This window comes from Anser cygnoides, chromosome 7 (genome assembly GCF_040182565.1).
Source record: "Anser cygnoides isolate HZ-2024a breed goose chromosome 7, Taihu_goose_T2T_genome, whole genome shotgun sequence".
In the NCBI taxonomy this organism is placed as follows: Eukaryota; Metazoa; Chordata; class Aves; order Anseriformes; family Anatidae; genus Anser; species Anser cygnoides.
In genome coordinates, this window is record NC_089879.1 from 26,442,084 (window position 1) to 26,455,331 (window position 13,248).

The 13,248-nt window shown below is 35.2% G+C and overlaps 1 protein-coding gene across 24 annotated transcripts in view; it reads left to right on the forward strand.

The window, feature by feature from the left end:
• The window catches only part of CTNNA3 (catenin alpha 3), a 488,378-nt gene that overhangs the window by 389,239 nt on the left and 85,891 nt on the right, over nucleotides 1-13,248 (forward strand). For 23 of the 24 annotated variants that reach the window (XR_010833024.1, XR_010833025.1, XM_013173300.3 and 20 more), the window contains one exon: nucleotides 9,677-9,828. The exons of the other annotated variant lie outside the window; for it this stretch is intronic. Coding sequence is in view for 21 of the 23 variants with exons in the window: in XM_013173300.3 (XP_013028754.1) it covers nucleotides 9,677-9,828 (152 nt within the window). In the remaining 2 variants the exon portion in view is untranslated. The remainder of the gene's footprint in view (nucleotides 1-9,676; nucleotides 9,829-13,248) is intronic. 24 annotated transcript variants of the gene reach the window in all.

A 13,248-nucleotide genomic window follows, 5' to 3' on the forward strand; every position in this document is an offset into this window, starting at 1 on the left:
ACACAGTTTGTAAGAACGATTGTCAGTTCATTTTAATAAAATGTCTTTTTTCATATAATTCATTGTCTTCATAGAGCATAAGTTACTGTTTGGGAAGGATGCAAGATGAGAATACAACTTTATATTTAAAAATATAGTTAGTTTTTGTGACTTTAAGCAGGACTCAGAAATACTTATATTTAGTGACAGATATTTGGTGTTTATTCATTGATTTTGTTGTTCTAGCTAGGTTTCCCCAGTACTTCTGCATGCTTAAATTCAATTAACCATCTTCATCCAACCCACTAAAACAGTTTTTAATTGGAAAAGAAATCAGATACTAGGTATTAAAAATCAAGGAGTGCTTTATTCTGACATAAAATTAGAGAAAAGTAAGTGAGAATGGCCTTCTGTCATACTGATAACGGAATCGTGTGCTGAAAACGGGTTAAAGGTCTTCGCATCCCAGCAAGTTATCTTCCATTATTGTAGACTGTTAATTCTCTTCCTACTGTTTTAGAACAGATAACAGTTTTATTTTTTCTAGTTGCAAGCAGTAAAACAAAGAGATTGTAATACCTCACAAATATCTTTTTCTCTTGTCTTCCATGTGTATTGGAGTGTGGATGTGTGCATACAGTGTGTATGCAGTTGAATGAAAAGATACAAAGTTTAAAATAATACAGGAAGTGTTACCATCATATTCAATAAAATAAGCCATTCTTTGAAGACTCAAATTCTATCAGATAAAAGGTGAAAAAATAATTCTGCGCTATTTTTTCTTCATTTAAAAATTATTGACTTTATACAACAGTCACAGGGAATGGGAGTAGTATGTTACATTAGGTATAATTAAAAACAAATCCACCATAACCCAGGAACAGACTTGTGGAATTCTTTTATTTACTGGATGAAGCATGAATGCTGTGGCCTCTTCTGAAGATTTAGGTTTTCTTAAAGGAGAAGAGAAAGTGCACTAAGAGACACAGGCTAAGGGCATCACAGGCTGGGGTAATGCCAACCGTTGGTTTCCGGGCTGAGCAGTGAACGTGGAATGAGTGTCTGTCAGTCTCAGCATTCATAAGCAAGCATGTGAGCAAACCCACTCTTTAGTCCTAGCAGTGTTAATCTATAACACTTAATGCAGAACTTGGGTTGTGTTGCACATGGGGCAGGAAGATATTCTGTGTTTCAGGGTGTCCGTTTCCCAGATTTTTATACACTGATATAATGGTGAATTTATTACATGAAGTGAATTCTGTCTTCTTTTCAGTACTTACATCCAGATTAGCTTTTGCTGTTGTACTAATGTATGGCACAAAAGTCCTTGATGCATTTCTTCAGCTCCTTATGCCTTAATGTGAATCCTATTGCAATGAAAAAGAAAATAATAATAATTTTTAAATGCTTTTGAATGACTTTAAGTATCTTCTAAATGACCTTTTCAAAGGTCATTCTTTTTAAAGACTAAAATAATCCTACTTACCCCAAAATGTCCTTTACATACTCTTTTTCAAGAATATTCTGATCGCTTCAAATTTCATAGGAATTGGCATATCAAGCATAAAATTAACAATAAGCAGCATGTATAATGTGCATAGAAGTATGAATGCTATACGTATTTTTCTATAACACCACTGTAGCTTAAGCAATATGTGGCATAAGGCTTATTCACTAGATGTTTCACAGAGATCTGTTTTTTAATTCAAAGCTCAGGATATCTTTTCCCCAAAGCTGTTTTCTCTTAAGATGTTTTTCCTAAAATATAATGAAGGGACTCCCTCATAGGAAGTTCTCTGTTTCCTCCTAATGATTTGTCCTGTTTAGTACATTTGATAGTCCCAATTTGGTAGTATTTCTTCAGCAGCCTCTCAAAGTTGCCTGATGTGTTAGTGGGCTCCCAGCTGGCAGAGCCTTTGCCTTGGCATGTAACAAAGCCAGTGAAGAAAAACTTCCTTGGAAATCACTGGTAACAATTCTAGTCATAGAAATTGAGGCTGCATGCAATTCACATTCATTTTAAACAGCTCTAAGTGCAGCTTTTGTTGACAGCAGTGGTGCCTGCCACCTCCATCTGCCTTTTCCTACTGCCTGCCTTGTACCAATGCTAGCATGTCATCTGTCTTGCCTGGTAGCAGGTTGGACTAGAGGAGTGAACCAGTTTCAAGTGCTTCAGTTTACTGATCCTTCTCATGGTGCTGCTGCATGACCGCTAGCTTTAAGATGAGGACACGCATGTGGAGGTTTCATGCTGGACCATAATTAAATTGGATTAGTTAAACTGAAAGCTCTGTGTTTCCACATGAAATTCACTTACGAGAAGAAGTCCTTTATACATTTATTTTGTGTGTGTGTATATATATACACATAGACTTAGAACGTCTACTAGTCTTAGCTCCAGTGTATCATAAGACATGCTGTTCAGGGCAGATGCCTCAAAATTGAGTCCAGTGACTTCAGTTAGGTTAAAGAAGGTCATGCTGTTTTGTACTGTGAACTGAGATCAGGAGGAGTGGTTGTTCCTGCAGCATATGAACGCCTTGCAATGGCAGGGAGCTGATCAGATACAACAGGCCCACATCGACCACACTGTCTGCTGAGGAATGCAAAAAAAAAAATCTGAAGTTTGTCACTAGTATGACCTAGGGGTAAATGTCTTCCTCATCTGATCAGCCTGTCCTTGAGCATGGCAGCAAAATGTAGTAGGTAGAGAGCTGTTGAAAAGGTTGATTATCTATATCATCTCAGGGTATTTTCCTACTTGTTTGGATGCTGTAATACCTCAAAGAAATCCATCTGCCCCCTCAAACACAAAGCCTCTCTCCATGTTTTGCATGGACTTCTGTGCAGTGGGGGCAGAAAGTTCCCTTGAAGTCACTAGCTGAAGCCTTGAACTATGGTGTTTAATTGCAGGCATTGCCTTAAATCCGAGCTGCAGTGCTACCTGCATTTGCCAGGCTGTGAAGGACTGTGAAGAGAGAGATTGAATAGGGGAGAGTCCACAGGCTCAGAGTTTCCAAAGGCACAAGGAATTGCCCATACCCATCCAGCCTGACCTGCTGCTCGGATTTTCTCAGGAACCTTGATGCTCCCATTCATATTTCCCCTCTAACCCCCTTGCCCCCATCTCTCTCTCCTTTTTTTTTTTATTTTTTATTTTTTAACAGGTATTTGTATTTTAAGGTTTGTCAGTGTCTCATTTTACAGTCTCTCTACACTGTCAGTATATGCATTGTATTTTGGTATGATACAGATTTCTTCTGTTGCCCTACTTTTCATTTTGGATTGGGTTATTTTTTGTTAAAAACTGGAGAATCAAGGGAGAAGTACAACTACAGAAGAACAAAGAGAATTAAGATGACCAGTTGCGATGCAGAAAATGCAGTGTCCAAAAGAGGTTCATAATTCAGATTCACTGTACTGACGACTTTTTAAAAAATTCTTTATCAGCAAATTATAAGACATAGTTTTGTTTCTTTTTATCTAGAAAGTCAATTTTGGACTTGGAGAAGGTTTGCTTAAATTCTGTTTGCATTTTAGAATAAGCTTCAGACAGCTGTAGAATGTTTTTTTGTTGGGTCTTGCAGCTTGATTCTGAAAAGTGTAGTATGTAGTTAAAGTTTGCTGTATTACAGAGTAATAATGTCTTGGTGTATATCTCAATGATCTAATGGTCTTGGTGCAAACGAAAATAAGTATATCATTTCCAGGTAGGAAATTAGATCACTGTGATGGCTCTGTTTAAAGGAGGAATAAATTAGGGCCTTTTCATACTTGAGAGCAGGAATTTTCTGTATAGACATTCATTAATAATATGTTGCCAGTGATTGGGTCTCAGTGATTATCAGTCATTTCACTTTCATATTCAGAATGGTTAATTTCTTAAAAAATCTTACCCTTACTTTAGCTGCAAGGTTGTAATATCATGAGACTGCTGCCCTAAATTCAGCAGTGATGACAGCAGTTCGTGATGGCCTTGCTCATTAAGGTGATCAAGAGGCCTTTGACAGGGAAACTGGGACTGAAGTTGACCATTTTCACCTTTCCCATTGATGTTTTTATGCTTCTCCCCTCCTTCCACTGAAGACCAAAGGGAGTAATCTCATCTGCTGTTGTACCTGGTTCATTTTATTTTGGGGAGCTGTAGTTACTTCAGAGGTTTAGTTCATCGTCTTTCTCCTTGTTTTCTTGCCACCACACACCATTCTTGTCTGGTCTGCAGGAATGTTTGGTTTCACCAGACATCTTTCATTCCAGTTCTACATCCTTTGTACCATTTATGCAGCTCTACCCAAAGTCATTTGCTCCATTGTACTTGTATATTATTCTATATGTATGTGAATAGTACTTGCATATTATTCTATGTGTATACTTTTAAAAAATATATAATTTTATATTAATTCTAATTTTTATGAATATTTGGTTAAGCATGTATATATACAGTTAGCTGTGTTGTGAAGTCGTTGTTAGCTATGCCAGTAGTAGTCTTCAATGTGCTTATACGCAATTTGCAGATTCATTTTTCCATATGCTTTTCTCTGGGTTAAATAGCAGGAAATACTAACTGTATTATCCTGCTTTAGTATCAAACTTCTTGTGTGCAGCAGCCCGTATTTTGACTACTTCTTGTTGTATTACACTTCTCAGTATGTAAAAAGTTGAGTGTGAAATACTAAATTAATACCCCAGTGATCATTCTTAATTCTTTACGCTGTAAATAATTGGGACAGGGTGTGTGTGTGGGGGGGGGGGTGGCGGGAGGAGAGTGTCATGATGCAGGAATCTTTTATCTGTTAAATTGTTCTAGGATTGAGATTGACAGAGGAACATGGATTAAATACTTTACACCTTCATAAGTTCCAAAAATGTTATTAATACCTTTAGCTATAAACGATAAGCTTGTTACCAAAAAAAAAAAAAGATTAAATGTAAAAAATATTTCAAGAAGCACAAGGGGTGTATGAAAAGCACACATTCACAAAACTTTTACACTATATATCTGTGTATGTATGTCTCTGCAAGTCCTTTAATACAACGTTAAAATTAAATGTCACTAATTTAGCATTGTATCAAAGAAATATTAGTAGCTTTGAAATTAAGTGTATGTACCATAATGAAATTAAATTTAGTAAAGGCTTAATCTTGGTTATATTAGCATTGTATTATGTGGATTTTTTAACAGTCATGAATGGTTGGAGTTTCAACAGACAATGTCACTCAGTTCAACTCTTTGCAGTGAGTGCAAAATCATCTTTGTCTGGAGTAATTCCATTATTATTTTAATGCATTTTTGAACACATATAATGAAGGTGTCTTCACTCATTAAACAGTTTATTCCATTTTAAATAGCACAGCTTGGGTGTTACAACTCAGGCTTCTGTCAGAATAAGCCCATGTATTTCAAATGATGTGCCTTGGTCAGCACAGCTGCCTTGAATTGGATGGTTATATTGATAATTTATTTTATTAGTGCGTAGTGTATCACTTCAGGATCAAATGACATTAAGAGTAGATATAATGCATAACATTAAAATGGAGTTACCAGGATATATAAGTCTGTTCTTACAATATGAAATTCTTAGATACCACTCCAGAAGAAGTTGGAAATGCTTATTTTTAAATCACAAGTAGTGCAAACTATTATTTGGTCTCAAAGAGTGAGATGAAATAAAGAAGTACCAAATAAAGATCATGTAGTTACTAGCAAGATTTCTTATTCACTCTGTATGCCCTACATTCAAGTGGTAGCCACTTCTCATTTTTCAACCATACTTCACTTACACTCTGGTTTCCATTATGCCTTTGTATTTAGCTGAATTCCTGCAACTGGAAAACTATTTAAATCCTCTGAGAGAAAACTGTACACATCACACTGACTTTTATGGTAGGTGATCAGATTATGGGGGATGATAAAAAACTCGATATATACACTGCTTGCCACAGCTCTCTCATTATTCTGCCACAGGAGGACTCGTCTTAACTTGTTGATAAAGATGAAGGGCATCTTTAGAGCAAAAATTTTTATTCCCAGTGATAAAAATAAACTAGCCTGGAGGCTAATTCAATCTAACATAGTGTTAGTGGATGCCTGGATATAATATTGAAAGTATCCTCACAAGAGTAGAGATCAAGGATTAATTGCTTTTACTTTGTGGGTTTCTCAATTTTAATCAAGATTAGATGAACCCAATCAAAACAAAGCTCAATCTATGCTGACAGGCACAGAGGAAAATTAAAAGGTAGACAATGAAGAATTAGTGAATTACCTTGCATAACAAAAAATATTTGCGTATTAGAAGAATAATTGTGTCTTTGCTGCTGTACTTTTTAGTTTTGTTTCTACTTTTTTTTTTTTTTCCTTTACCACTGTTTCTTTTTTGGAACATGAAGGTATTGAAGGTATGCCTATGCCCTTGCTGCTTGACTGGTAGCACTTAACCTGATGTCAGGATTTAAATGTACGTGAGAATTCTTTTCTTTATATAACCTTCTTACTTTAAATATGGACATCAGAAGACTGCTGAAAATTTATCATTTATTTCCTGTTAAAAGAATAGCTTTTTTTTCATAGACAACAGCTCCTTACAGTTTTTAACTGCAAATATTGAAGTAATAGTATATTTCTCTGAAATGGAAATAGTGATTTTTTACTCTTAGAACATGAGTAGAATCTCAGATTCATGTGATGGACAGTATAGTTCCTATATTTAAGAAAAGGTGTCAGTTAATCTACTATAATATATGTGGTCTAATTAAAGACCCAAATCCATCCCACTGTGTTCCGAGACCTATTGAAATCAAAGCAAGAGCTCCCGACAGTGTAAGTAGATATTAGATCAGGTTGTTAAAGTTTGCTTTGGAAGAGTGTAGTTAAAAACTGAATTCAGGTTTCCAGGATAATTTATAAAGAGATATAACATTATTTTTGAGACTCTTTCTTACGTTGTTTAAAATGCTGTTAATTTTTCTCATTATTGAAAAAAAGTAGTTATGTGGAAAGAGTAAACGAGCCAAGAAAGTGATTAAATGTTAGGAGGATACTAAGTAATTGGATCTGTGGTAACTGGTTTTATATAAAACTAATATCTTTTATATCATTAGATGTGGTTTTATTAATGGAAACTTTAATACAGTAGGTATGTTTTTAAAATGGGATTATTTTCAAGGATCAGCAGATTTTTTGTATGGGCTGTGAAAAATATTCTGAAGGGGTCCAGAAGTTGAGTCAAACTCTGTGTTCTTTTGGAAAAAACATGGTTTAGAGAACATTTGGGGTAGAAATATAAATAGTTCAATTAAAGTAAGTTTAAAATGTAAATAACAAAAGGAAAAAATTGGTCTAACAGTTTTAATGGTAGGTATTTTTTCTCAAAAAGTGTGAATTATTTGATAGCCTTGTGACAGCCCAAGTGAAGCACTAGAATATTACTATACTTATTTAGGAGATTGTTACGTACCTATTTTAGAATTGCAGTGATTGTCTTCTTTTCATATTATGTACGTGTGCAAATGATGGTGATGATAAGCAGCTATCTTAAAAGCAAATACCCATTTCTTATCAAAGGGAATCCACTGAGGTCTTAGTTTTGTAATCAAGTTTAGCACTGACTCCACCAAAGCATATATAAAGGGTATGTTTCTGTAAAATCCTTTTTAAACACGATGCATTTATTCACAAAGCAAATACTCTTGAGACATTGAATTTGTCCTTGTAAAAAGACCATTAATAAGCATGTAGAACAAGTATGGCACCTCAGTAGGTTACTGAAATAGCCTGTCCTGTGGGAGAAGAGGACAGCAGGCAGTTAGGAGCCCATGGAGATGCTGTTGGTAAGCAAGGAGTCTGAGTTTTTGCAATACTGCAATAGCAAAATTATAGCAAGTACAATGAAGTAAGAAGTGAAGATGTAGGAGACCATGGAAAATACCCAATGGTTTTGATTGTACCAATGGAAATCTTGAATTCCTTGCAACTTCCTACATTCTCCTTCAGAGTCTTTTTATGAGGTATGTGAAAAGCTGTATGTTTTAATTTCATGTGTATGTATGAGGTGATTCATACAATTAAAATTGCTCAGTTAGTAGCAGCCAAGATCTTTGTGTAACCGAAAAAAAGATTTTATGTTCTGAAATTACATATTTGGGTTTCTCTGAAAAATACATTGTTATTAAAAAGAACTAAATAAATAAGCACTCACTGTCCCTAATTGTTGCATTTGGTTGCTGATGAATAGTGTACCTTTTTTTTTTTTCCATACCATCTGAGAAATATGTTTTTCCCACTGATCTTTCCAAAAGGCAAGAGTAATGCAAGGGAAAATCTGAGAAGAGAAGATTTTAAATATCCCGTTTTTCAAATGAAATGACATCTACTTATTTAACATTTGCAGAAACCTATTTTACAGAAAAAAAAAAGAACTTTCCCACTACCACTGAAATTTGTTATTACTGAGAAGCGTCACATGAAGTAATTGTTCTGCACTCTAGAGGGAGTAGAGCTGAACTTGAAGCTAGTGTAGTTACTGTAATTTAAGAGTGAATTTTGTTATCTATGTTATGTTTGTAATTCTCCATGTAAAGTCGGGATAAAGCATTATCATGGCATTTTTCTTAATATTCAAATTACCTGTTGCCATGTTTTCAGAGGTCCTTTTGAGCATTTTGAGCATTTGGATATTTGTTTGCATAAAAATTGATTATATACTTCAAAATTTTATTGAAATGATTTACATTTACGATAATGCTTTTGTTGCTTTCTCATGACATAAATTTATGAATTAGCTTGTGGTTGTGCTGGAAGGGAAAGAAAGCATATTATACTCTTTCATGAAACCAATACACTGCCTGAAAATAATTCTGTTTCATGAGGTATATATTACTCATACTGAATATAACATAAGTTGATTTCTGCCTCGTTCCATTTCTTCCGTATCTTCAGTCTCTCAGTGATAGGAAGGAGCATTGGAAGTCTTGTTGCAAAGGAGTTTGATCTGTACCTGTTTGAGGACCTTCTGTTGTGGTTGCTTTCTCTCTTGTTGTATTTTGTGTGTTGGGTGTCCTTTGCTTTGACTTGATGTGAAATATGAAAGCAGATGTAGTGGTACCAGTGTGCAAAGCAAAATCGGGCCAGTAACACTAGAAAAAAATTCCCAGTACATTCTGGATAAAGCATGAGTTAATATCAAGTTGACTAAAGATTTAGAATTTCTGTTTGAATCAATAAAGCAAGGGTAAGCTTCCTTGGCTAAGTCCAAGTGACAGTTTTGGTACTTTTTATTTGTAAAGAATAAGCATCAATCTGTAAGTAGTTTTTTTCTCAGTTCAGACTGAAAGCAGATAGCAGAAGTCTGCTGAATAGTAGTTTCAACTTTGGGTGAGGATATACAACCTGATTCCTCAGGTAATACTGCTGTTGAAATCAGTGGCACGTTTTTATAACTCTTGCCTCTGTCCCCTTTTTAAGACTTTCTTGTTTTTTGTTATACTTTATAACTGTCCATAGCTTACATGCACACAAAATGCATTTTTGTCACTGTGATAAAAATAGCAAATGTTCTCCTACTTAGAACCAGCCATGTTACTAGTATAATGCTTTTTAAATAACATTTTAATCAATGTGACTGGCAATTTGCCAGAAAGAAAGATTAAAGGTTTTACCCTTTTTGTGCTCACTGAATTTTGTGTTCTTTTTGAATAGTGATCCCAGAGTTCATTAGTCAAGTAAATATTGCATTGGAGAGCTTAAGCAAGAACACAGTGCATCTGTTTGATGATAACCAGTTTGTGGATGTTTCTAAGAAGGTGTATGATACAATTCATAACATCAGATGCTCAGTCATGATGATTCGGGTAAGTTTTTGAGTTGTTCATTTAAAATTTATTTCTAAGATAGCTCAGGATATCAGTGCATTCTCAGGAGAATTCAGAACTATGTATGTCAACTATGTCCCAAAACTCATACCTAGGTTTAACTGATTGGTGATTTCGGATTGCTAGGGGACACATGATTCAACTCGAGGAGGCTGAATCCTGTTGTATGGAGAGCAAGAGTGACAGATCAGAACGTTGTAGAAAAACATGTTTTGTTTAATAAAAATACGTATGTTTATTTGATTGATAAAAATATTGTCACATCATTAATGATCATCTTGTGGCTACAAGCCCAAGTCTCTTGTAGTTCTGCCCTTGACCTTACCCAGTGGAGTGTATGAACAGAGAGTACATGCCGGTGTGATCCTGGTAATCTCTTGCTGAAGTTCTGCCAGGTTCATACTAGAACACTGAACAGCATGATGTCTGTAAAACTGATAAAATCAGTGTACTTATCCTAGTTTATATGCTGTAGTTCAAGAAAACAGTTCAGAACAGCTTATTTTTAAAATCTGAAACATAATTTTGTCAGATGCAGCATTTTACCCCAAATACTTTCAGTCTACAAATCCCATTTCAGGTGATAAAAGATAAGCACCAAATTGCAGTATCTGTAATTTCAGTAAATTTTTTGGAAAAAAAAACAAAACAGTAATAAAAGCACAGATACATTTTCTGAGAAAATTTTTCATTTTGGAAGAAAGAAATAAACAGATTATTTTAAATATAAAATACATTACAGGCTAATATGGAAATTTTTATGGACTCTCTTCTTAATCTGTTGCAATGCATAAGTTTGTTCAGAAGGAATTAAAATGTGCAGAATCTTTTAAGCATATCATCCTTACTGCAATTTTCAGTTAGGAAATTATTTGTATACTGAAGAAAGATCCTGAAACACTGTTACATGGTTCACTTCACCTATAACGATTTTTGATTGGTTGAAGAAATTAGTCTTAAATGATGCTGTTTTTGAATGATTGTCAAATATATATTTTTTAAATTTGGTTGTCATACATGTCACCAGGCATAAAAAATGAGATAATGATTTAGGTTAGCTGGAGAGTTCCCTAAAGGCTGGCCCGCTTGTCCTGTTCAGCACCTAACTACATGAAGCAAGATGCCACCAGTACCATCTAATTTCATTGTAACGGCCTGAAAAAAAAGTTTTGTCACTTTTGCTAGTTTTCAATTCTGTAGCATTTTTATTTTCATTTGTATTTCTTAATTAACTTAGGAGTTTCCTAATCCTATTTGAATTATATTTTGTTTCTACCACATGTATTCAAGGAAGTTTCATGTGTCTGCTTCCCTTCATTTCGTGCCTGTCATTGTTATTTTGAGTAGACTGTTGCTGTTAAACCATCTTCCGGATGTTCACTTCTCGTGTCATCCTGCCTTGGCCAGGAGCAAGCATCATCTTTGCTTGCTGCTCTTTTAAACTTTATATGTTTTGAGAGTAGTGCAGAAAACATTTCTGCTCAAAAAATATTTTTGGTGATGTGTTCTCACAACCGGGTGTTTTAAAGGATGTAGTTTATCTGTCAACTGGGGAATTTAAAAACCTTTCTTTGGTACCCCTCAGGAGAAAGAGTTTTACAAACGATACTTGCAGGGTCGAACAGGAAAGGCGAATGTCTGCCAAGAACGTTCATGTGATGAAAGTCCCTGTTATTGCAGTATGTATCATTAGTTGAGTTTTGAATGCTTTCATGTTCTCTGTAAGGGAGCAGTCAGTCTTTGGAAATGGTAAATGAAAGAGCAGATTCAACTGGCTAAAGTTTGCCTTCTTCACATTTCAAGTATTCTGGTAGGTGATCTCAAACCAGATTGGAAATGATAGTCTGTTAGGTCTTCTGTTCTATTCCTGTTTCAGTGAACATAGCCTAAGAGTTTTTGTTAGGACGTCAGACTTCTTTTCTAGATCAGTTAAGCTTCATTTAATACCTGCATTGTTCATCCCATCTTAACTCAGTGACTTGGATTGTTGTGTGTTTGTTGTTGTTCTGTTTTGTTTTGAATATTACGAAGTTGTTTCTACCTGTTTGTCAGTTAGATCTGAATCTTCTATATGTCCAGTTGTCTTGGGTTTGAACTCCAGGTGATGTCATTATGACTAATCTGTCCTTTACAAAGTTTTTCATTTTGGGGAAGTGCATTGAGGAGTGTAACAAAGCTTCATTTGCAATCTCTGCAAACACACAGACACTCATCTGAAGGTAACTATGCATGTATATTTTCACAGTCCTCTGTGATGTGTACATGTATGTGTACAGTCACTGAAAAAAGAAAAGGATGTTACATCCCATGTAGTTCTTTCTGAAGCATGAGGAGAAAATGCTTTGATCTGAAGAGACTGTACATATACATGATACATAATAAGCGCATGTGTAAATGTGCTGCGGAAGTACCAAATCTGTGAAATCATAAGTCACTGCACAGTACTTAAATGGACGGTATTAGTATGAAGATTTCTATTAGTGCTGTCTTCCAGTTCTGCTTTGCAAATGCAACTTGATAAGGCAAAATACCCACAAAGTGTCAGAAATTACACAGTTGGCTGCACTTGAAGCTATCGGTAGCAAAGAGCAGATACCCTTCCTCCTCCTGAAGTGAAGAAGTTTCAGCCAATTGGATAACAGCCTGCCTCCACCTGTATTGAAACTCCCATTATCCTAAACGATATATATGTATGCCTTTGAAACTAATGTGGCTTAAAGTGTATTCAGCTGTATTTGGATACATTTATCAGTCCAGCAATTGTAAAGTCATGACAAAAGCTCTGGAGATGAAAAAAAAAAAAAAAGTTTAATTCATTAAAAAGCTCATTTGCAGCTTTCTCTTTTATGAATAACCATTTTTCAGAGACTGTCAAGAGAGGGTTTTTTTGAGGTTTGTTGAAATGAGTCAACTACTCTACCATCCCTTGCATATACTGACTGTGCCAGCACAGAGAGAGAGCTGAGAAAACCCTGGCCTTCCTTTTTTGAACATAGATTTGTTTGCATTCCATATTAGATACATTCCAGACAATGTCAGTTCCATGTCAATCTGCTTGTAAGAAGCTTCAGTAAATCTGATGGTTATTCAGACCTACACTGTTACCACAGCAGCCAAGGTGAGGAAATAAAAGCATTCTGGGGCCAACTTCTGGGTGCTTAAAGACAAATTGCCAAAGAACAATGTGCTGCTGATTACAAAGGATTTCAAGACTTGAATCAAGGAGAGAAATCATTGATCAAAATATAATTGGGAAATGTAAATCAACATGAACCGATTCACAGGGGGGTATTTTTCAACATCAAAGTAAAAGCAGTAACTTACCAGATTGTTTCCTCAGGAACATTTCAAGCATGTAATTAGACAGATATATATATATATATATATATATATATATAT